Source organism: Nyctibius grandis, chromosome 1 (genome assembly GCF_013368605.1).
Source record: "Nyctibius grandis isolate bNycGra1 chromosome 1, bNycGra1.pri, whole genome shotgun sequence".
Classification (NCBI taxonomy): Eukaryota; Metazoa; Chordata; class Aves; order Nyctibiiformes; family Nyctibiidae; genus Nyctibius; species Nyctibius grandis.
In genome coordinates this window covers 117,283,312-117,308,284 of record NC_090658.1, presented here as the reverse complement: position 1 = coordinate 117,308,284, position 24,973 = coordinate 117,283,312, and the positions used below count along the sequence as shown (strand labels likewise).

At 45.1% G+C, this 24,973-nt stretch overlaps 1 protein-coding gene across 4 annotated transcripts in view; it reads right to left on the bottom strand.

Annotated features, from left to right (window-relative positions):
* Positions 1-13,792, bottom strand: part of LPIN1 (lipin 1) — a 102,230-nt gene extending 88,438 nt beyond the window's left edge. Inside the window, exons 1-2 of one of the 4 annotated variants that reach the window (XM_068409813.1) lie at positions 10,626-10,710; positions 9,682-9,722 (exon numbers count right to left, since the gene is read on the bottom strand). Coding sequence is in view for 1 of the 4 variants with exons in the window: in XM_068409804.1 (XP_068265905.1) it covers positions 10,626-10,712 (87 nt within the window). In the remaining 3 variants the exon portion in view is untranslated. Of the gene's footprint in view, positions 1-9,681; positions 9,723-10,625; positions 10,833-11,294; positions 11,411-13,705 lie in introns of those variants that run through there. The other 3 variants (XM_068409821.1, XM_068409828.1, XM_068409804.1) reach the window with 3 other exon arrangements.
* Between the last annotated feature and the right edge of the window lie 11,181 nt (positions 13,793-24,973).

Genomic DNA, 24,973 nt, shown 5'->3' with positions numbered 1-24,973 from the left:
AGCAGGAGGACAAGAAGGAGGGTAAACCTGCTTCGTATCCACCTTTACCGGATTCGCCGTTTCCTGAGTCTGTTGAACAAAGTTTACATTCTGGCGCTAAACGACCACCGTTAAAGTTGCCATTTACCGAGTCAGCAGTACCAGAGTCACAAGGACTTAAAGGACCGTTACCATCACGAAATGGACACGAACTTGACATGACAGAGCTTGGCAGATGACTGGAAGAATTAAAGACAGAATTGCAGCAGCATCGTTCAGCCAACACCTCGGGACATGTGACTATGTCTCCCCCAAATCCCCCTCTGTGTTCGGGACAAGTATTAGGGCCACCTCAACGTCCTTTACAACTCCCTACTCCACCTTTAGATCAGGGCGGGGGGGGAGGTCTGCGTCCATCTGGTAATGTGGGAGGTGAGGGAGAGGGTCAGCGTCCGCCCGCGTATACAGGGGAAGGGGGGGGAGGTGAGGGGGGAGTGAAATGGAAAGGGGTCATTCGAGATGCGTTATTAGAAGGAGTTATAATTCCACAAGCATATCCGGTGATTGTGGGTGCGGGTCCTGAGGGAAGAAATATTTGGCAACTGTTAGATTGGAAAATTGTAAAAGAAGCATTGTTACTACAGTTAGCGAGGGACAACACAGATGAGGACTGCAGGAAAGTTGTTGCAGAGATGGTGAATCGTGGCCCCACCTTAACTGAGCTGATGAATGGTTGTGGGAAAGTAGGAACCACCATGTTTCAGATGGAGCATTTAGCAAAAACTTTTGCGGCGGCAGTTAAGGTAGTTCATCGTTGTTATACGTGCGGGCAAGAAGGTCATTTTAAGAAAAACTGCCTTAAGAAGCCGAGGTTGAGTGGGAGAGATAACTCTGTTTTGATGTGTCATTGCTGTGAGAAGCTAGGGCATTTTGTGAAGCTGTGCAGGTCTCAGTATAATGCTCAAGGTCAGCTGATAACAACCAGCTGCAGAATACAGGGAAACTGGAGAAAGAACGTGGAGGGGGGAACCGTATGCTGACACAAATGAATCTTCCCAACCAGTTCCAGGCCTAAGCAGTCAACTCGCAGCCTCTATTCCAATTGTTAGCAGGGGACACAAAATTAACAGCACCACGACAGACTACTGCAGAGGTACAGCAACTGATTACAGAAGTAGAAAGCAGGCTACATTCCAAATTTGTACATCGTATTGATTTGAATCAGGAAATACAAATTATCACTTTGTTTGATAGGCAAATTCCGTATGCAATAATTGGTCAATGGAATTCAGAATGATCAGATTCGTTACAGAGCTGTTGGCACAGATTATCATCAAAGGACGGATGCGATGTCGGGAGCTTGTGGCCAGAGATCCTGCATCACTAACCGTTACTATTGCAGCTCAATATTTTGAGTGGTGTATGGCTAATAGCTTTGCTTTACAAACAGCTATGGAGAATTTCTCGGGACAGGTTGTTGAGTGCAGAACTTCTAATTGCCACAGGAGTGTGGTGTACAGACACTCCTGTGGATGGAATTACCATTTTTACAGATGGATCTGGGAAAACAGGCAAGGCGGGCCTTGTCTGGTATTCTGACAGCAAGTGGGAATCTATGGTAGTACAACAAAAGGGTTCACCTCAGGTGGTAGAATTACGAGCTGTATTAGAAGTATTTCAGAATTTTCCCATTCCCTTTAATTTGGTTACTAATTCAGCATATGTAGCTGGCATTGTAAAGCAATTGGATAGATCTGTTATAGAGCATACATGTAATCAGTGTGTTTTTGAATTGCTGCGAGCTTTGTGACAAGAAATTCAAATCTGAACTGCATTGTTTTATGTTTTACATGTAAAAAATCATACTAATTTGCCTGGGTTTATTGCAGAAGGCAATGCCCGAGTGGACTTTTTGGTTTCCAGAGTGGAAGCAATAGCACAATTGCTTGTCAAAGTGCATAAAAGGATTACAGACATTACCGGACTAGACTCAGATGCTATCTATTTACCTATTAAGAAGGAATATCTACAGTGGTTAACAAATCAGTCAACGATGTTTCAAATGGCCTTACAAGACTTTACTGGACAATTGTTAACACATTTGCCAAAAGATAAAAAGCTACAGTTTATTTACAAACAGGATTGGGAAGAAAAACCTATCAGATCAGAGATACCTGTGACTGGACTAGCTGTTTTTACTGATGCAGGAAAGCGATCACATTCAGCAGTTATTACCTGACAAGAGGATGGACAATGGAAACATTGCAAATTCTCAGGACAAACTGAGGACTCATTGCAGACACTTGAACTTTTTGCAATATACCAGGTGTTTATAAAATGGAAGGACTTACCTGTAAATATTGTAACAGACTCTCTTTATGCAGCAGGCATTGTAAATCGAATTGAAAGAGCTTTTATACGACCAATAAGAAATATGCGACTTTACACCATTTTGCTACAGTTGCATCAAGCAATGAACCTCAGAGAGGTACCTTATTTTGTCACTCACATTCGTAGTCATCAATTTGATAAAGGTTTGAGCATTGGAAATAATAAAGCAGACACACTTGTGTCCTATACGCAAATATCACCAAATTTATTTGAACAAGCTTGCCTATCCCATCAATTCTTTCATCAATCAGCGAAAATGCTAGTGAAACAATTTCACCTCACCATGGCACAAGCACGCGAATTGGTCAGTGCTTGTCCTAGTTGTCAGAAAATTGGTATGGGAATTGGAATAGGGGTAAATCCTCGAGGACTGAGTGTGTTGCAACTGTGGCAAATGGATGTTACTCACATTGCAGAATTTGGAAGGCTCAAATATGTTCATGTACCTGTTGACACGTTTTCACATGTTATATGAGCAACAACACAAACTGGGGAAACAGGTCGTCATGTCAAACGACATTTACTTGCTTGCTTTGCAAGTCTTGGGGTTCCACAACAACTGAAGACTGATAATGGACCAGCATACTGTTCACAGATTTTTCGTCAATTTTGTCAACTATGGGGTATTACACATGTCACTGGGATTCCGCATTCGCCTACGGGTCAGGCGATTGTGGAACGTGCTCATAGTACATTGAAACAGCTTCTGCAAAAACAAAAAGGGGGAGAGGAGACTGAACCTTCTGAGAGACTTGCAAAAGCTGTTTATGTACTCAACCATTTAACTTTAGCAGGAGATAAGGAGCGACCCCCAATTGTGATACATTGGGAGGCAGTTCGACAAGGAGCAAGCTATGTGAAAAACAAAGGCAGAATGTGGTATAGGGAACCAGGTACTAACGAGTGGTTGGGACCAGGGGAACTATTACTAATGGGTCGAGGTTGTGCTTCTGTCTCTGCAGGCACAGGAGTACGTGGGTTGTGTTAAGACAATCAGTGAGAAAAGTATATGGAAGTAGTGGGATAATAAATCTAACTACTTCCAAAGGGGGAAATTGATGCCGGATGGTTTAGCAACAGTTTAGTAAGAGTAGGCCTCAGAGTAGGCTCTAAAAGGCCTGCTCTGTGTTACCTTTACACAGAATCAGCTTTCCTATCAGTAATTTTCCTTTCAGCTAGAATAACGGAGAATAACAGTATGTTCTGAAGCAAACTGCATGTTTTGTAGATAGAGTCTACTTATGGGACTGTTTGTAATAGGCATTATCCTACTTGTGTTACCCTGTTTGTTTGCATGTTTGCAGAAAGCTGTGCAACGAATGGTCAATACAGCCTTTTTGGCACAACAGAGAGCAGGATTTATGGGTAACCAAGGCTGGGATTCTCTGACCGGGCTCTGCGAGACGCAGGGAACCAGGTTTAAGTAAGAAACAAAGACAAAAAGGACAGGACAGGACATAGCTCGTTCAAAAACAAAAAGGGGGATTTGTGGGGTTCCCACAGGACAATGGTCACGTACTGAATGAGCTATGTCCAGGCATGTCCAGGGGGTGGTAATGGGGTGGTGATGAACTAGCCAATCATAATACAGAACAAGGGCCTTGGCTATGAGACCAACAAGATATGGGGGAAGTTGAGGACCTTGGCTATGAGAAAAATAAGATATAGGGAAGTTGAAAAATAAGAAAGAATGCTGCACCTGCAAGATATAACTTTTTAGCATAAGCCAATCAGAACTAATATAGAGGCGTGTGAACAAAGCATACTAACCAATCATAATAGAAATGACATGTACACAGAGCGTGTACAAAAATAGAATAGTATAAATGTACCCTCAGATATGTAAATAAACGAGATCTGCTTAACGATCATATTGGTCTGCGTGCATTTACTCCGTGCCCTCTCAACAAGTTTTAACCTTTGCCATGACTGGTAAGAGCTTGATAAATTTTTAAATGCGAACATCTGAAAGTGGGTAGCAGGAAACAAGTATGTACCACTGGCTTCAAAAATCTCAGATTTTAAGGCAGCCCTGGTTCTTGGAGATGTGTTTGTGCTTTCTGCCTATTTGGACTGAGTTTTTCTTATGTGCTCCACTTTTAGGAGTGTTTTGCACTTGCAGCCCAGATCTCAGTGTAGGTTTTGCTTGGCCGCTTGGTCAGGGCTGCTGAATCTCACCCCTGGGCTGACTAGTCCTTAGACCAGTCCCTACCCTAAGATATGGTGTAAACTCCTTCCCGAGGTGAGATTCAGCTGTCACAGACTGCTACAAGGAGTAGGAGAGTCAGAGAGAGAGGTTAAGGCTCCATTTGCATTTACAGCAGTGTAAGATGAACAAGTGTTATTAAAGCATTACTCATCGTGCAAAGAAAGGTTATCAGGCAAAGGCAGTGTAGGTGACAGGAACTGGGGGACGAAGCAGCTGATGGCCTTGCTACTATTTGCCTACCACTTATTGCCCTCACAGCCTTTCGTCCCCATGGACCAAGCTGAACTTTCAAATCTATATTAAGACAGGGCAGGCTCTCTGAGACATGATCTCCAGGTACAGAGGGATTGCTGACCTCTAGCAATCTGCTCTCAATAAAATGCAAAAGGACTCAGTCTCCAGTCAGCTCCCCAGAGAGCTGATCTGGGAGCTTGGGGGTGAACCACGGGGGAGGGTCCGGGTTCAATTTACTGTTTGTTTTTCAGTAGGTGGGAAGGCAGCACACGTGCTTGATGCTGAAGGAAAGCAGATCTGCGGTGAATACCTTTGAGACTTATTTACGCTTGTAAAAATACATCCTCCAGTGGCTGAAGTGTCAGCCCTCCGAAATGGGAGCAAGGGGCTGCAACCAGACAGCTCCTTGGGCTGTGGCTGCTGACCTGCCGGGCACAGCTGGGTGCAGCCACTGTGGGGGAAAGAAGCTCCTGCTTGTGAAAAGCCTGAGGTCTGCTCAGCAGATGGCTGCAAAAAGGCCTGCCAAAATAAAACAGAACAAGCCCACACTGTGGACCCCGTGTGTAGGGCAGTAGTTGAATCCTTGTGCCTGAGGTGGTACAGATGGCCACGAAGACAATCAGAAGGCTGGAGCACCTCACCTATGAAGACAGGCTGAGTTGGGGCTGTTCAGCCTGCAGAAGAGAAGGCTCCAGGGAGACCTTCTAGCAGCCTTCCAGTACCTGAAGGGGCCTACAGGAAAGCAGGAGAGGGGCTTTTTACAAGGGCATGTAGTGATAGGACAAAGATGAACATTTTTAAACTGAAAGAGGGTAGATTTAGATTAGATTTTAGGAAGAAATTCTTGACTGTGAGGGTGGTGAGACACTGGAACAGGTTGCCCAGATAAGTTGTGTCTGCCCCCTCCTTGGCAGTGTTCAAGGCCAGGTTGGATGGGGCTTTGAGCAACCTGGTCTAGTGGAAGGTGTCCCTGCTTGTGGCAGGGAGGTTGGAACTTTCCCGTTGAAGAAAGATGATCTTTCAGGCCCCTTCCAACCTAAACCGTTCTATGATTCTATGAATCAAATTGTTACCCCCACTGGAATTTGGTCAATCCAGGACTGCCTGCAGTCTTGGAGAAATTACAGTGTTTTATCAATGACCCAGTGTTTTTGCCTGGGACTGAGCAGAGATTGACAGAAACTTGCCGTTGAGAAGTCAACCAGTCCCTCTCCCGTGGCAGCATCAACTGCAGCTGTAGCACTGGAAGCAGATGGCAGCTTAATTGCAGCAAGGCTTTGCATTTCTAGAAGGCTTCTCCCAGAAGATCTTAAAACACAATATAAGCTTCAGGTTAAATTAACCTAAAAATCTGGGGAGAGGAGGGAAAGGAAGGTTACAGTTTTCAAGTGTGCCCATTTACTTTGGGTAACCAGTAAATGTGACTCAGGGGGGATTTCCACAGATGATCAGCCCTTGCAGTTCAGGTGAAATTTGTAGAAATTCCTCTGAACATGAAGCTCTCAAGCCGGGATCTCTAAGCAGAGCTACCTACAATAAGTGGAAACACTGGAAAATAAAACCTGAATTTTTCCTAGGGCCATATAGCAAGTTTGTACGTGATTCAGGAATTTTCACAGATCTTGTGTCTGCTATGCTTTGACAGGCCCAGTCCTCCATTATTACCAAAACTTGGTGATAATGAGGGTGGGTGAGTACTTTCAGTGTCTCTCCTGGATATTTCTGTAATTAAAGGTCAACAGCAGAAGGAGAAACCTCACCATGTGGAGAGCTTGGAGATGTTTTAATAATATTCTCTTTTCTCCAATGTGTTTTTTTTTTTTTTGTGAGATATGATACTGGTTTTCAATGCCCACCTCAAAGTGTAACTCAGAAAATCTCCCCCATGGCTCAGCCGCTGAGGCTGCTGGGGGGACACAGCAGGAGGGCAGCGATGCCCAGAGGTGCCGGGGTAAGTCAGGCCAAGCACCATGTCTCCATCCGAGATAGCCCTGTCGCCCTCCTGAATACAATTGCTTTTTGCCCCAGGCTGGAGGGGCAGAAACATTCTCCACACGTGGCCCAGCAGTGGCTGTTTTGGGCAATATTTGGTTAGAAGAGAAGCTCCGATGTGTCTCCCCCAAAGCAGCCCCACACCATCCTTCACTGGCAAGACAGCTGCCTGACCCGCAGCACAGGGATTTCAAGCACATTCTTAAAAAGAAAAGAAATAACCCCTGACTGAACTGGCAAAACAATAAAAAAGCTGGAATCCAGACAAACTAATCACTGGAATAAAGGGCCTTCCTCCACATCCCCGCCACCAACCTCATCCCCTCACATCACGCTCGCGCCTGGCTGCCAACAACAGCATGTGACACCAGCCCAGCTGCCACCGCACGCCCCACATGTGCCTGTCCCTGTCACAAAATGGGAAATCAGGTTTCTGTGCCCAGCACACAGCTGTCCCGACCACAGCACCCTTTTGCTGCTGTTGTTATTTATGGCCTGGCTTGGCTTTTTGGTGTTGTGGGGGCACAACCATAGTGGCTCCACCACCTTGCTGGGTTGCCCCAGCAGAGCAGAGCAAACAGAGCAGCATGGGACCATCCTGCAATGCAGCAGTGTCTGACCGCTGGGACCAGGGACAAGCATGGTTTCAGGGAGGCACAGTGAGTGCAGGAATGGTCCCTGCCCTCTCTAGCTCCCCCAGCCCATCTCGTTTGGTGAATATGCTCAAATGTGGTTGCCAGTCCCGGTGCCAGCCCTACGCTAGTGGTGAGGTTGGGACGAGTTCCTCACCAGGAACACATGGCCCAGCTTGTCAGACACTTGCAGACACTGTCACTGTCTGCAGGTTGGTAGAGTCTGTCACTGAGGGTTTGTCACCAGTGGGAAGAGGGGAGTGGGGAAGAGCCAGCCTTGTCAAAACACCAGTGGCACAGCACTGCCACATTTGGCTCCTGCATCACAGCCAGACCATTCCCCTGACATGGACATGTCTTCTAACCCTCTTTCTATACATCATGAACTTCTCACCTCCCCAGCCATCACCTCCTCCCACCTTTGCAGGGTGGAGTCTGGGGATATTGCCAGAACAGTGCTTTCAGGGGGCAGGAATGGACTGGGGAGGCTTTAGCCTGCCCATCCCAAAGCTATCCAGAACTGTGAAATAAGCTCTTCCCAACCCGAGAGCACACTGTAGCATATAGCAGCCTCTCCCCAATTTAGATATGGGCTAAACTGGTGCAAGAAGGGGCTAGAGGTATCCTCCTTTGCATTATCCATACAAAGTTGTGGCAAAGCACTATAACAATTGTAGAGGATTTATAATTGTCTCACTTTCACAGGAGTTCTAGAAAGGCAAATACTTAAGGATTGGATACCTAAATAGTCCAGCAGCAGCCTGGTCTTCAGGTCACACTGCTCTGGCAGAGTCCTCTCTTCTGAATATTCCCATTTCCAACAACACAGCTTAGTCACAATTTTCTATTGAAACTTCACGTGCCATCACATTGCAAATGACTGGAAAGAAAACTGACTGATTATGCAGGTTTTTAAGGTAATTTTTTTCTTGCTTCTTAATTTATGTAGTTACCATAAAGCTGTCTTCCTAAGTATCTTGCTGTTTCAAGTCTAAGGACACTTGTATTTAAATTCTAGTACCACCATCCCCACTGTGTTATATCATCTTCTCTCGGTGGTGCATAATTTATTTGTTATTTTTTCTTTATTCCTCCTCTGAAAAGCGCAGAAGCATAGAATCTCATTCATATCCTTAGGGAAAGAAAATGTCTCTGTGAAATCATATCTGTGTGGTCCTCTTGCAACGTCACGGTAAAGAGGAAGTGTTTTGAGGTCTAGATGCTTACAAATACAAATTTTTGCTTCTGGAAGCATGTAATTTTTTAATCCCATGCTACATTTCAAAGCCTAGGGCTCATATGTTTATCTTTGCATACCTAGGGAATCCTTTTATCAGAGCTCTCTATTATGAGCTTTTAATATTCTCAAATATATGCATTCTGTCATGCTCTCCAAGGACCACAATTTTCTCTGTACTCTACTATATACTGACATGCAGAAGCACTTCAGTAAATCTATGGAGGCAAATGGTCCTTCTTTTCCGAAGTCCTTAGCAGAAGCCCAGAGTCAGCAACTCCTAAAGGCCAAGAGCAACAGTTTCAAATGATCTTTAGCACAGCTATTTCTATCAGAAATCCAATGTGCTTTATATGCTGAATAACACCATTTGTTTAACTTGTAATAAAACTTACACATTTGTTGCAGAACAGGTTGTTCCACAGAGCAGTGGGATCCATGATTTCCCTTGGCAATTTAAGAGACTTATATGGGAAGGAAATTCCCAGAAGGAAACTTAAGCTAAAGTACACATCATACAAATGTACAGTCAAAATGTTGTGTAGGACATCTTAATTTTTAATAAAACTGATAGCCAGAAAACCACTGATGTTTGAAGTTTAAAAAAAAATTAAAAAACCCTGCCTTATTTGTTTCTGTTCAGAGTTTGGTTTATATTGAATGTAGTTTAGATGTTCCTTAGAGCTCCAACCCTCTGCTAACTATTCAGTACCTACCTCTCCACACCCAGCCTCCATTCTGCTCCATCTGTAGGGGATTTTCAGTGGAAACACAAAGTTTCCACTTACATTTAATTAAGAAATCAACATCTATAAATTATCTTCCTACCCATCAAAAATAGACATTCACCAACACACAAATACAGTTGCTCCCCAGGAAACCTGTGTCCTGATAGTGAGAAGAACTGGCATTCCTTTTCAACCTCCCTGCATATTCATCCAAAGATGAGACTATTTTAAATCCACATTACTATCATCACCTAAACCAATTTATTCTATGCCTTTTACCTTCAAAAAGCAGTTGTCTCTGATGATAACTCCTTGGATACCTGCAGGAAATACGTTCCGTGCTTACACACACATTCGTGCCTGACCACAAACACTTAGAAACCATTTCAAACATTGACATTTCCAGAAAAATGATAAATGTGTATGTCCATAAAAAGATATGGAAATTTAAGGTTATGTAATGAATCCATAAATACTAATTTCAAGACATACAATATTTTTTTAATCACTTTAATGCTTTTTCTAAAGTAATTGAAAGCCTTGGTTGTACCTCCCCCCTTTTTTCCTGAAACTTAGAGAATTCCTAGACCATTCAGTAGAGCTGTTCCTATTTCCACTCAAAGCCGTTTTGGAGTTAATCCATCTGTCTTTCCATCAGAAAATTATACTGACCCACATCCTCTAGCAGCATTAGGCATGAAGCCCAGGTCTTAAAACACAGGACAGTGCAACTGCTGTTAGTGGAGCATCAGTGCAGATTGTCTTTCATTAAGGCAGATTCTATCTTACTAAAAAAATTATGGCAAGGCATTTCTGTATTTGTAATAGAGGTCTCACTGACTCTTAATGCAGACCTTCAGAATAAACATTTACATTATTATTTACATTATTTTCACTCCATTATACCTAAAACGTATCTTTTAACAGTGCTGCTTTACGTGGCCAGTGAGACAGCAAAGCAAACAGTACAGAATCAGCCAGGTTTTCTTGTAGCATCTGACATACACAACAGGAGCAAAAGAAGGTTTTCCCCATTCCATTTTTTTAAAAATGCCCACAGGTAGAACTAGAACAGACAATCTAACCATTAATGAAACACAAACTTCAACAGGAGAGTAAAAAGCTGATGATGCTCAGTTCTGTCTAGGTTCACACAGCACAGCTTGTTTTTTTTTCTAGACCTTTAAGTGCTATTTATGCAACCTTAGGGCATAAGCTCTTACCCAAGACCAAGGGGAGCCAGTGAGGGTCTCTGGCTGGACTTCCTCAGACGACATCCTGAGTCGATAATTTTCCCCCATTCTTTGCATAGGCTACTAAAACCACTCTTGGTTTTGGCCATATACAAAAATGCTGCTTTCAAGTTTTAGCTGTTGACAACAAAGCTCCAGAGAATATAATTTCCCAGCGATCATGTTTGCTTGCTAATTTTACCTGCTGAAGTTCTTGGAAGCACAGTCAGAGCAAGAAACCTGAGCTCAGTAAGCCAGAGCACATTTTCCTTGCAACTGACTCCTCAAGTATCCTAATTAAGTCATAAGGTTCCATGAAAAACTAGAGCCTGACAAACACAAATTCACTTTCAAGCAGTCAGTATCCTTACTTTACTTTCATGCAAGATTTTTATGGTCAGACAATTTGCTGAGTTATAATTTCTATGAACAGAATGTAAGGGATTTTCACTGCCAACATTTTATTACCACCATTAATCATATTTAGTACAGATTTAAATAGTTTAATTCTGTTTTCAAGACAGGTTCTTAATGTCAAAGTCTTATTCTGCCATTCTGCACAGCCACACAATTCCACAACCATAACGATATGGATGTGAAGGCAGCACAGCTTTTCTGTTCCTCTGTGCAATCAAGTTTGAAAGAGGGCCATTTTCTTACCCGTTTGTTCCTTTTGCTCTTCTCTTTCTGTTGGGTTTGGTACCAGAGCGTAGAATCCAATTATTATAGATCTCACCCTCTGTAACTTCAGACAAACTTGCCCTGATAACCTGTGAGACTTCTGGGTCTGTAGGAGGGGGCAGCCGATTCCAGCATCCTGAAATCACTTCTGGCAGCTGACAGGAATGGCAACTTTGTCCCCAAGATCAGGCCTAGGGAAGGCTTTGTGCCTGAACTGACCACTAATTCACGGCTATTACATGCTTTCAAATTCACCTTTAGCTTGAATTTTATTATTTGTTATTCCTCTGCTTATAAGGCATCCGTTTGCAGTAGCTGGTGAAATAAAATCACTATCAAAAAACCTGAACCATTCTGATACATCTCTGCCTTCAGGCAAAGACTTCTAAATCTTTCCACTGAGTTATGTAGTGAAATGGGCTATTTATAGCCCACCATTGCAGAGGAGTCCTGGTGTTAGCTGTGAGCTGATAATGATTATCAAACGAACAAATATGCCCAGCTACGTTTGATATTTAACCTTAAGTTATATGCAAATGTAGTAAGTAGGAAAATAATTAAGTGATGGAAAAATAAAACTTTGGAAATACAGCATTAAGTAGAGAAACAGCCTGCTGCCAGCACGTGGCCTCTCATGACTGTGTCGCTTATCTTGGCAGCATGTAAAGATAGAGAGGAATAACAAGCGGCAGCCCTTTCTGATGGCTGGCAGCCCACCAGGCATTGTCAGCTTGAACATTAGGGTATCGCAGTCGCACAGGCTGTGGTTTGACAGTGTGTTGTTTTCAACAGCAACATCAGCATCTGCTGTACTTGCCTCCATCATCCTCCTAATCCCAAAATACAACATGCAGAGCTTTTTAAAGTCTGAATAAGTTTCCTAAAACAAGTTATTCTTGGGTCCCAAGAAAAGCTGTGACATCCCAGCTGAGAGGGAAGCTCACTGCTGCACAGAGTTGGCTTTAAGCTTTGGGAGTATTGGGAACGAGGTGTTATTCCTGTGCATCAATCAAAACTAACACAGCTGCCAAACTGCTGCAAATGTCTGACATGGCAAAGAAAATGTCAGCTTGTGTCACAGGACAGGCATCAGGTGCAAGCAACACACTCTCAGCTCACTCTAGTTACTCACTGGGCCTATGGGAGTCTGCTGGTCTGCCCTGAGCATCCCTCCTGCCCTGGCAGGCAGCCTCGTGCTGCCAGCTCTGACCTGCTCCTGCCTCTGAAACTCTGCCACTGGCCCACTGGGGCCAGTCCCCGATGGACTTCCCATCTGATGGGTGACTTAGAATCACAGGACATTGACTTGGAGGACGTCTGGAAGAGACTTAGTCTCTTCCATGTTTAACATCAGAAACTCAGAATCTGAGGTGGCCCAATAGCCAAGCCACTCTCGAATTGTAGGCTAACCCTTCGAAGAGAAAGCAGCACAGCACTTGAGTTACCAAGATGCTCAAGTTACTCGTTTCTGTTGTACACCAAATGTTAAGACTGTAAGCACAGAAACCCATTTATTAGCTATCTGACAGATCACATTTTCTTTCTGGAACAATTTTGGGGAAGGAAATTCAATACAATTCTTCTCGTTTCAGCTAAACAGGGAAATGCCACACCTAATGAATTTCAATGGCATTCCTGCTTCTGCTTAAAGGTCTATTCACTAAACTTGAAAGATAGGAACCACTGTTTGTTGGAGTAATTTTCCACTGTCCCACCCATTTCTTTTGTTAAATTGGCCTTCAAGCTGTGATGGGTAAGTATAACAATCTATCAGAAATCATTGTAAGATGTTTTGTGACGTTTATTTATAAAATTCTTCAAGAAGTGTCTGTGCATCTTTCCCAGCACACTGTATTTCTGAAGCCTGTGTCGTATCCTGCACCATCCAACTTCAGGACCTTTCTGCTCTCACCAGGAAGCACGAACAAGTACGAGCATTTCTTCTGTGCAATGTAACAACAACTGCGGTTCCTAGATCAATGCACCTGGTAGTCTGGTACCCTATGTCCAAGGGTGACCATCACGAAACACTTCTGATCAAGATATCCAGAAATGGAATAATAACCAGATGTAAAAAGAACTTTCTCCATAATTTTCATAAATTAGGACAGTGGTTCCCAACTTTTTCCCAAGGTTGCCATTCCCACCACCAACTCCTCTTCCCACCTTCTCCGCTGCCATGCTCACACAGCCAGGCCACTGTCTCTTTGCCTCCTTCCCAGTGCTCCCCCACGACCCCAGCAGCTGCTTTTCCCTCACTCCCCTCCCATTTCCCCACTCTCAGGACTTCACGACTTTGCTGCTACTTCCCTAGATGGTGTTTTCAACCAAAGACACACATGGAACACGGGGGCTGACAGAAAATTCACAGAAGATATTATCAGACTCACAGTTCACATAAGCTTCACAACAGTTTTTGGACTCCTGCTCAGCTCGTAGCCTCTGTGAGATTCTGTAGCAATGAGTTTCACTGGATAATTATTCAGTGTAAGCAGAAATCTTGATGTCAGTTTTAAACATTGCCTAATGATTTCACTGCGTGATCACACAGGGTAAACAGAAGCCAACTTCTTTTTATAAACAGCTTTTGTAAGTGCTGTATCATGAGAAGGAAAAAAACATTTGCAACCATCCCAGAAAATTTAAATATAGTAATATTAGCTCATGGTAACCTTCATGTGAACTTTATTTTGCTGAACTGATAATATTATGTCATCTTATTTTTAATAGAATAATTGTTCAACTTAAAGATTCATTTAAGTTATTTTTAAATACAACCACAATTACTGGGACAGCATCGCTCACCTAAAATAGTTTAACTTCCTCCAGCCTTTTCACATTACTGCAGTTGCTGTGGACAAAGCATATGGAAGTGCTCTTCTCTACTTTCTTTCAGTAAAGGCTTTTGTCTCAGAAACACCCATGGCAATTTATAGCACCTTGGTACCTGAAAATGGGCTATGTGAAGACAGTAAGAATAAAATCTACCTTACACAGGTGCTGAGTTGTAACTGTCCTGTTTTGCATCTCCTGCAGAGGTAAGATTCAAAATGCTGCATGTTCAGCCGGAGGATTTCAGACCGGTAGACAGTGCTGCCAGCCTGCCCCAACACAGATGCCATCTTGTCTGGGACAGATCTATGAGACTTATGGGTGATAAAACAGTATTTACAAGAATGATTTCAGTTTGAATAGAAAGAAATCACACCATCACCAAAAAACAGGTTCTGTGTGTTTGCAAAAACACATTCTGCACAGGTATCGTGATGCAGAATTAATCCAGTGGTTACCGCAGTACCCTGTGAGCCAATAACTGTTCTCCAAACGGTTACTGGTCCCTATAGGTAGTAAAAAGTAAAAAGTCACTTTGCTATCAATCCTGTTGTCTTCAAGTATTAAAAAAATTGTTAAGTTGCTGTTAAGAGTGCCACTCAACATTTTCTATAGCACCTCAGCACACACTGCCAGAATAATACTCCTTAGTATATTCAGAGTTTAAGTGTGTAATCAACACATCAGTCACGTAACAAGTGTGAAGACATTTCCTTCAGTTTACAACACTATGTGAATCTAAATCAAACATTTCAGTTGTCTTGAGGATTTTAATCAAAACCACATTTACATAGGAAGCAGCTTTATGAAGCCTTTCTTAAAATCACAACAGTTGATTCCAAATGTCTTTTTCTCACTGAGCGGGAGTCTCGCTGTCATGTCCGACACCCCATCACTCACCAAATAATATGTCAGCCTCAAAACTCCCTGAGCTGTGTCCTCCACTATCATCAATGGTTATTCTGGGCGCTGTCAGGACTGGAAATGTTATAAAGGCATTTGCAAATGACTAGAACCACTGAGTATTTCTTCAGGTGAAGACTGGAGCAGGGATAAGGGGTAGAAGATGGTCAACAGGCAGAGGATGTATTGGACTAATTTTACTTTTCATGGAAGAGCTGCGTCCTGAAGGAAGTAGGAAAAAGGAAAGAATACAGATTTTCCTTCACACCACCATAGTCACCGTATTTCTGTGACAGCTGATGAAATGTTAAGGCTGGTTGCTGAGGGGTGGGGGACGAAGTGTGAGCGGAGGACTCTGGTGGGAGAACAGAGAGGCAGAGTGGCGGATTGTGTGTGGGGCGGTGAAAGGCTGTGTCGTGGGGGTGTGGGTGTCCCAAGCGGCGCGTGGCAGATGGAAGCAAGCAGAAGTTGGTCTTTAAGATAACTGCAATGCGTTACCACTCTGAGAAACAGTTCTGTCATTTCTGCTACAGGTGCCACGGCAGTGGCTGGGGAACAAACCCCAGGAAGGAGTGATGTCTTGTGATGCCCTGCCAAGCCCCGCAGCCAGCCCAGCCCAGCCCAGCCCAGCCCAGCCCAGCCCAGCCCAGCAGTCCGTGGCAGATGGCCGGGACCTGTTGAGCAGGATGCTTGGGCCACCCACCTGAATTCCCCCTGCCGTGGAAATCCTGATTCTTTCGCACTGCACACAGGGTCCCTGTGCCCCAGCAAACACTTCCTACAGCAGCCAGGAGACCTGCTTGCCTCCCAGCTTCTTCCATGCTGGTGCATCTGATCATAGCCCCCACTTCCCTTGCTCTCCATTTTCCACCCTGTAAACCTCTACCCTGAGACTTCTTTGGGTTGTTTGTCTGTTACTTTTATCTCTTTCTTTTTGTGTGAGTGACACATTTCACCACAGAGTGTCACAGATACAGCCCTTCAAAAGCAGCCCCCTCTCAAGCAATATTTAGCAGCTGCTTTTAGATGTGGAGTGGGAGCCGAGATCACAACAGGAGGCACTTGCTAGGGAAGGATGAAATCCCTTACATCCTCTAGTGTTCAAATCATCTGTAATGCGCAGATGATTAGATACCAGACATTAGTGATTATGTGCTTGTGAAGAGTGCTTTGATAGTGGAGAGCGGATGGTAAGAATGAAAATAATGTCACCTTCCGGGTAACCTTCTCTATATTTGGATACTGTCTTTTGCAGAAGCTGAATCATAAACCAACTTGATAACCTTTTTTTGATAACCTTGATAACCTTTTTTGATAACCTTGATAACCTTAACCAACTTGATAGCCTTTTATGAGGACGTAACCAGGTGGATAGATGATGGTAAAGCTGTGGATGTGGTCTATCTCGATTTCAGTAAAGCGTTTGACACGGTCTCCCACAGCATCCTCGCAGCTAAACTGAGGAAGTGTGGTCTGGATGATCGGGTAGTGAGGTGGATTGTGAACTGGCTGAAGGAAAGAAGCCAGAGAGTGGTGCTCAATGGAACTGAGTCCAGTTGCAGGCCTGTGTCTAGCGGAGTCCCTCAAGGGTCGGTACTGGGACCAGTACTATTCAATATATTCATTAATGACTTGGATGAGGGAATAGAGTGCACTGTCAGCAAGTTCGCTGATGACACAAAACTGGGAGGAGTGGCTGACACGCCGGAAGGCTGCGCAGCCATTCAGAGAGACCTGGACAGGCTGGAGAGTTGGGCGGGGAGAAATTTAATGAAATATAACAAGGGCAAGTGTAGAGTGCTGCATCTGGGCAAGAATAACCCCATGTACCAGTACAAGTTGGGGGCAGACCTGTTGGAGAGCAGCGTAGGGGAAAGGGACCTGGGGGTCCTAGTGGACAGCAGGATGACCACGAGCCAGCAGTGTGCCCTTGTGGCCAAGAAGGCCAATGGCATCCTGGGGTGTATTAGAAGGGGTGTGGTTAGCAGGTCGAGAGAGGTTCTCCTCCCCCTCTACTCTGCCCTGGTGAGACCGCATCTGGAGTATTGTGTCCAGTTCTGGGCCCCTCAGTTCAAGAAGGACAGGGAACTGCTAGAGAGAGTCCAGCGCAGAGCCACGAAGATGGTTAAGGGAGTAGAACATCTCCCTTATGAGGAGAGGCTGAGGGAGCTGGGTGTCTTTAGCTTAGAGAAGAGGAGACTGAGGGGTGACCTCATGAATGTTTATAAATATGTAAAGGGCAAGTGTCATGAGGATGGAGCCAGGCTCTTCTCAGTGACATCCCTTGACAGGACAAGGGGCAATGGGTGCAAGCTGGAACACAGGAGGTTCCACTTAAATATGAGGAAAAACTTCTTTACGGTGAGGGTGACTGAACACTGGAACAGGCTGCCCAGAGAGGTTGTGGAGTCTCCTTCTCTGGAGACATTCAAAACCCGCCTGGACGCGTTCCTGTGTGATATGGTCTAGGCAATCCTGCTCCAGCAGGGGGATTGGACTAGATGATCTTTCGAGGTCCCTTCCAATCCCTAACATTCTGTGATTCTGTGATAAAATACTTCGCTCTCTGATACACGATACAGAACATGCTAACAATACTATCTGCAGTCATAATAGTAGATGACTAAACCAGGAAGCATGGAAGGCACTAGAGAAGAAGGCAGAGGCTGTAAAAGGTCTGTAAAAGCATGCAGGCAATGCCTTTTATTTTGTTTGCTACTACATTATCAAGTCAATCCATGTGATGGAGAGCTCTGTCTTCTTGCCATGTCCAAAGTCAGAAAGGAAATACCTAAAAGACTTGTGTACATAATGAGCATGGGCCAAGTTCTCTCGCAAAGGTCACTGTGACCGAAAGCCAGTAATTCCCTCACACAAAAGGCAAGACAAGAGAAGGGTGGAGCTGGGACCTGGGTTCCCAGCCCTACACCTGCACCTATGGTAAACAACTACAGCACAAAGAAGTTGCACCACAGGATGCCAGTCCCACCCAAACAGATTTGCTTTTATTTATCATTATTATTTATCTGTATTCCTGTATCACCTCAGAGTCCCAGTTAGACACGAACCTTATGTTGTCCCTCTCCCTGAGAGCTTACACTCTAAGGGAGCTTAGCTTGTAAACTAGGTCAGGGGTAAAGAAACTTTTGGCTGGAGCTCTGGAGAGTGTCTCTCCCTGACTCATCCACCATTACTTTTTTGGCATCCTGTGAACAAAATGCCCTATTTTTCTACCATTTTGGGTGTGTAGCTGGTTGCATGATGGGAAGTAACTGCACTTTGGTGACAGTAAGTGCATATCTGATCTTATAACAGGATGCGCTCCATCAGAGAAAGGTCTGTGCAAGCAAGTTTCACTATATATGATTGCTTGTGTCTATACTCCATGATGGAGAATGATTGCACTTGGTCACATGATAGACATACGTCTGGTGTGGCCAGGTCCTGAGACTCCTGTCCTATAGACAGGATACAGTAGGTAGGCAACTCATGGAGCAAAATGTTAACAGCAAAATGAAACAACACTCAGGAGTATGATGGTTTCAGCCCACTAGCAGCTGCATTTTCTCAAAGTTTTGAAGACTTTGTGGCTAAAGAGAATGTTAAGAAAGGATGTGATTTATTTTTATTTATTTATTATTATATACTTTAGGCCTTTTTTTAGTTTCTTGTAGAAAATGGATGTCTGAAGACCTGCAAAACAAATCTCAGCTCTAAAACACAGGAAATCGTGGGCGATTTAAGCGATTTAAACGCACCACCCCCTGTGATCGGGTGATAAAAAGTCTCCTGGAGGACAGGGACTAGTCCCTGCCCAGAGGGGAGAGGGAGACTCAGCTGTGACTGGGTGTGTCCCAGGGCGGGAGAGGCCGCAGCAGTTTGCAGCTCGTTGGGGAGGGCGCTGACTCCCTCCCAGTGCACAAGGCGAGGAAGGTGCCAAGGAGCTGTGAACCAGGGGTGGCACCAACAGGTATTTCCCAGTTCAGTGAAAGAACAATGGTATCTACCCGGCGGAAGAAGACCAAAATGGATGTGGGAACCCAGACAGAGCTCCCACGGAAGGAGGCGATGGTGCAGGTCGCAGGCTGCAGGGAATGCTACAGTGTCTCTGTGGTGTCAGGGGGCTGTGTGCGCTGTGAGCAAGTAGATGATCTGCTCGGCCGAGCGGCACAGCTGCAAAGCCAAGTTGAAAGGCTTCAAACTGAAGTAGAAAGGCTTAGGAGCACTTGGGAGGCTGAAATGGAGATAGACTGGTGGAGCCAGGCTCTGCCTTCCCTGCAACAAAAATGGGAGCACCTGCCGGAGAGCTCCCAGGATCGAGGGACCCCTGTACTCTGCCCCTCTCAGGTGGAAAACAATAACCTAGAGGAGAGGAGTGAGTGGAGGCAAGTCTATGGCCGTGGCAAAAGGCGAGTGCCCTCCTTGCCTACTTTGCCTCCACAGGTGCCTCTGAGCAATAGATATGAAGCCCTAGTGGAATACAGCCGGTCCAATAGGGATGTGGTGGAGAGGCAACCTATATCAGAGGTCCCACCACAGTCAGAAAAACCTGGCAGGCGTATAGCTACCTCCTCCACAAGGAAGAAGAGAAGAGTTTTAGTGGTTGGAGACTCCTTCCTAAAGGGATCTGAGGGCCCAATATGCAGAGCTGACCCTCATCACAGGGAGGTCTGCAGCCTGCCTGGAGCCCGAATCAGGGATATCACCAGGAAACTCCCCAACCTGGTGAAGGCCACAGACTACTACCCCCTGCTGATCTTCCAGACAGGTGGGGAAGAAGCTGCATCCCGTAGTCTGAGGGGGATGAAGAAAGACTACAAGGCCCTAGGACGGTTGGTGAAAGAGTCTGGGGCACAAGTCGTTTTCTCCTCCCTCCTTCCATTTTCAGGTGATGACGTGGGATGGAATAGTAGGATTCTCTCTATTAATGCCTGGCTACGAGACTGGTGCTACAGGCAGGGCTTTGGGTTCTTTGATAATGGCTGGTTTTATAAGACACCAGGCGTGACGGTAATACATGGGAAAGGTTTATGTCGTGGGGGCAAAAGGGTTCTGGGACAGGAATTAGCAGGGCTCATTCGGAGAGCTTTAAACTAGATTCGAAGGGGGATGGGGTAGTAGCTGGGCTTGCACCACTGGGGCAACGCTCTAGTGTTGAGGTAGACCAGGAGGCCTCCCATCCCCCTGGGGTGAAATCGGTGTGCTCAGCCCGCTCCCTGAAATGCCTGTACACCAATGCGCGCAGCATGGGGAATAAACAGGAGGAGTTGGAAATCCGTGTTCGGTCGGGGGGCTATGATTTAGTGGCAATTACAGAGACTTGGTGGGACGCCTCGCATGACTGGAATGTGGTCATGGATGGCTATGTCTTGTTCAGGAAAGACAGACCACTAAGGAGAGGTGGTGGAGTTGCTCTTTATGTGAGTGAGCAGCTAGAATGTATTGAGTTCTGTCCAGGGGCGGATCAGGAGCAAGTTGAGAGTTTGTGGGTGCGAATTAAGGGGCAGGCTGGCAGGGGTGATACTGTTGTGGGTGTCTATTACAGGCCACCGGATCAGGATGAGGACGGTGATGAGGCCTTCTACAGGCAGCTGAGAGCAGTCTCGCAATTACAGGGCCTGGTTGTTGTGGGGGATTTCAACTACCCTGATATTTGCTGGGAGGCCTACTCAGCCAGCCATCCTCAGTCCAGGAGGTTCCTCCAGTGCATTGATGATAACTTTCTGATGCAAATGGTGGATGAGCCAACTAGGAGAGGAGCGCTGCTGGATCTTATCCTCACTAACAAGGAGGGTCTGCTTGAAGAGGTGAAGGTTGAGGGCAGCCTTGGTTGTAGTGACCATGAGATGGTAGAGTTCAGGATCTCATGTGGCAGGAACAGAATAGCTAGCAGAATCGCAACCCTGGACTTCAGGAGGGCCAACTTTGGCCTTTTCAAGCAATTGCTAGGGGAAATCCCATGGGACAGGGTACTAGAAGGTAAGGGGGCCCAAGATAGTTGGTTAGCATTCAAGGACTGCTTCTTCCGAGCTCAAGATCAGAGCATCCCAACAAGTAGGAAGTCAAGGAAGGGTAGCAGGAGACCTGCATGGTTAAACAGGGAACTGCTGGGCAAACTCAATTGGAAGAAGAGGGTGTACAGATCATGGAAGGAGGGGCTGGCCACTTGGGAGGAATATAAGTCTGTTGTCAGAGGATGTAGGGAGGCAACTAGGAAAGCTAAGGCCTCCTTGGAATTAAACCTTGCAAGAGAGGTCAAGGACAACAGAAAGGGCTTCTTCAAATACATTGCAGGTAAAGCCAACACTAGAGGCAATGTAGGCCCACTGATGAATGAGGTGGGGGCCCTGGAGACAGAGGATAAAAAGAAGGCAGAGTTACTGAATGCCTTCTTTGCCTCTGTTTATACTGCTGGAGGCTGTCCTGAGGAGCCCCGGACCCCTGAGGCCCCAGAAGAAGTCAGGATAGAGGAGGAATCTGTCTTGGTAGATGAGGGCTGGGTCAGGGACCAATTAAGCAATCTGGACATCCATAAATCCATGGGCCCTGATGGGATGCACCCGCAGGTGCTGAGGGAGCTGGCGGAAGTCATTGCTAGGCCACCCTCCATCATCTTTGCTAAGTCATGGGCAACGGGAGAGGTGCCTGAGGACTGGAGGAAAGCGAATGTCACTCCAGTCTTCAAAAAGGGCAAGAAGGAGGACCCGGGGAACTATAGACCGGTTAGCCTCACCTCCATCCCCGGAAAGGTGATGGAACAACTTGTTCTTGATGCTGTCTCTAGGCACATCAAGGATAGGGGGATCATTAGGGGCACTCAGCATGGCTTCACCAAGGGGAAGTCTTGCTCAACCAACTTGATAGCCTTTTATGAGGATGTAACCCGGTGGATAGATGATGGTAAAGCTGTGGATGTGGTCTATCTCGATTTCAGTAAAGCGTTTGACACGGTCTCCACAGCATCCTCGCAGCTAAACTGAGGAAGTGTGGTCTGGATGATCGGGTAGTGAGGTGGATTGTGAACTGGCTGAAGGAAAGAAGCCAGAGAGTGGTGGTCAATGGGACAGAGTCCAGTTGGAGGCCTGTGTCTAGCGGAGTCCCTCAAGGGTCGGTACTGGGACCAGTACTATTCAATATATTCATTAATGACTTGGATGAGGGATTAGAGTGCGCTGTCAGCAAGTTCGCTGATGACACAAAACTGGGAGGAGTGGCTGACGCGCCGGAAGGCTGCGCAGCCATTCAGAGAGACCTGGACAGGCTGGAGAGTTGGGCGGGGAGAAATTTAATGAAATATAACAAGGGCAAGTGTAGAGTCCTGCATCTGGGCAAGAATAACCCCATGTACCAGTACAAGTTGGGGGCAGACCTGTTGGAGACCAGCGTAGGGGAAAGGGACCTGGGGGTCCTAGTGGACAGCAGGATGACCACGAGCCAGCAGTTTGCCCTTGTGGCCAAGAAGGCCAATGGCATCCTGGGGTGTATTAGAAGGGGTGTGGTTAGCAGGTCGAGAGAGGTTCTCCTCCCCCTCTACTCTGCCCTGGTGAGGACCAGCATCTGGAGTATTGTGTCCAGTTCTGGGCCCCTCAGTTCAAGAAGGACAGGGAACTGCTAGAGAGAGTCCAGCGCAGAGCCACGAAGATGATTAAGGGAGTGGAACATCTCCCTTATGAGGAGAGGCTGAGGGAGCTGGGTCTCTTTAGCTTAGAGAAGAGGAGACTGAGGGGTGACCTCATTAATGTTTATAAATATGTAAAGGGCAAGTGTCATGAGGACGGAGCCAGGCTCTTCTCAGTGACATCCCTTGACAGGACAAGGGGCAATGGGTGCAAGCTGGAACACAGGAGGTTCCACTTAAATATGAGGAAAAACTTCTTTACGGTGAGGGTGACTGAACACTGGAACAGGCTGCCCAGAGAGGTTGTGGAGTCTCCTTCTCTGGAGACATTCAAAACCCGCCTGGACACGTTCCTGTGTGATATGGTCTAGGCAATCCTGCTCCGGCAGGGGGATTGGACTAGATGATCTTTCGAGGTCCCTTCCAATCCCTAACATTCTGTGATTCTGTGATTCTGTGAAAAGTTCAGACGCTTGTTACGTTGTTTACGTATTTGGTTACAGGAAAGGAGATTTCAACCCGCCATCTTTAATTCTGAGTTCTTCTAAAAACTCTTACACCTGTGAGGCTGTGTTGTGCTTTAGGTCATTAAGCAGTATTGTATCTTCTCTTGACCAGTTCAGGGCATTCCTTAATTATAATAACTCGTTTCAGTCAGCTCTTTTTTTTTCCCCCCTACAAAAGCATACTTGACAGTCCTGTACATCACCAAGACAGATGTCCATGCAGCATGAACTTTATTTATAAAAGATGGATTAGACATGAATGTCACACTTCTTCTTTAAAAAAGTTTAAATTAGCTAATCAACTGGCGAAAACTGGACAGGTAATACCATTTACATAGGACAATGCTCGCCTTCCCCAAGCTTACAGCAACTTCTCACTCTGAAACAAGGACAATGAAATATAGAAACACATTGATTTCTAGCAGTTACCTTGTAAACAGTGATCTAAGTCTCTCAAACTTACAGAACATACCTTTTCCCTGTAAATGAACCTAAATTAGCTCTTTGGCATATTCATACCGATGTCTGCGTTTCAAGGCCAGTACTGTAACGGACTCAGCCACCTAATGGCATTTCATCAGTATAAAATCAATAATCCTTCCCTTGGTGTATCCAGCAAGAAAGGACTGCCCAAACATTAGATGTCTTCTGACAATGTCTATACTCATCCTTCCTGCACCTGGACTGAGTGAAGTTAACACTGATTCTATAAAGACAAACAGGAAGTTTACAACTGAAAAGAGTATTTCCAAAAACCTAGACAAAGACTGTGATCACTGACTTCACATTTAGAGTATACAAAATACTGTGATGCCTGGTGCCATTCTAGAACATGTTTTTAGATTTCCACCTGAATTCCTCAGAGATGTAGTCTCCATTTTCTCGCTCTTTTGAAGCACCTTGGCAAGAAAATATCCCCAGAAAGTGTATTGAGAGTGTTTCAGAACCTCTCATCTGCTGTCTTGAGTGCACTGGGCCCAGCTTGAAGTGAAGCCAGTGCAACGATTTAATCAGAAACCAGAAAACACCACTGTTGTAGATGTAATAAGTCATTTGCAGGTCAGTCTCATCATTTGATCTCTTCAGTTACTCAAGGTAATTTCAGTTTCAGGTTTAAAAATTCAGTTCTCATTTTAAAATCTACTTTCTTGACTCTCTTCCTTATGCTAATAAAACCAGACATATAAATATGCTTCTGTCCCAAGAGTCCTGTATGGCAAAACTATCCAGTGTGGCACCTGTTCCAAAAAATTAAGGCCCCAACTCAGTTCCCACTGTTAAAGAAATATACTTTACAAATCTTCATATAAAAAGCCTACCTGGATCAATCAGTAGCAGTACACTACAAAACTGTAACAATTCCTGTTGCCTTGTGCCAACTGTTAGATAAATAAGACTTGTAAAACAAAATCTGCTCCTAAATTTACATTTCCTACTTCTGGAATGTACAAAAAGTTTTCTAAAACTCTTGCTTATGAACTTGTAAGTGGTCTTTTCTGTCACGGAAGAAGTGCATTCATTGACTTCCCTTCTGATCCAAAATGATTTCTACCATGTGGCGTAGCAAGTTTCTGCGTCTCTCTCCCAGGAACTAGGAATGACTTCCATCAGACAATTAAATTAGAAGAGTCACTTCAATGTTTGGAAATATGAGCGTAAATTGTCTGATGAGATACCATTCTAATAAACAATGGAAACCAGTCCTGTTTCTGTTCAGAAAGCAGAGCCTCTCAAAAGCCATTTCATGAGATAGTGGCAATTAGTCTCTTGTATCATTCAGGAAATGTGTCTCTTTTCAA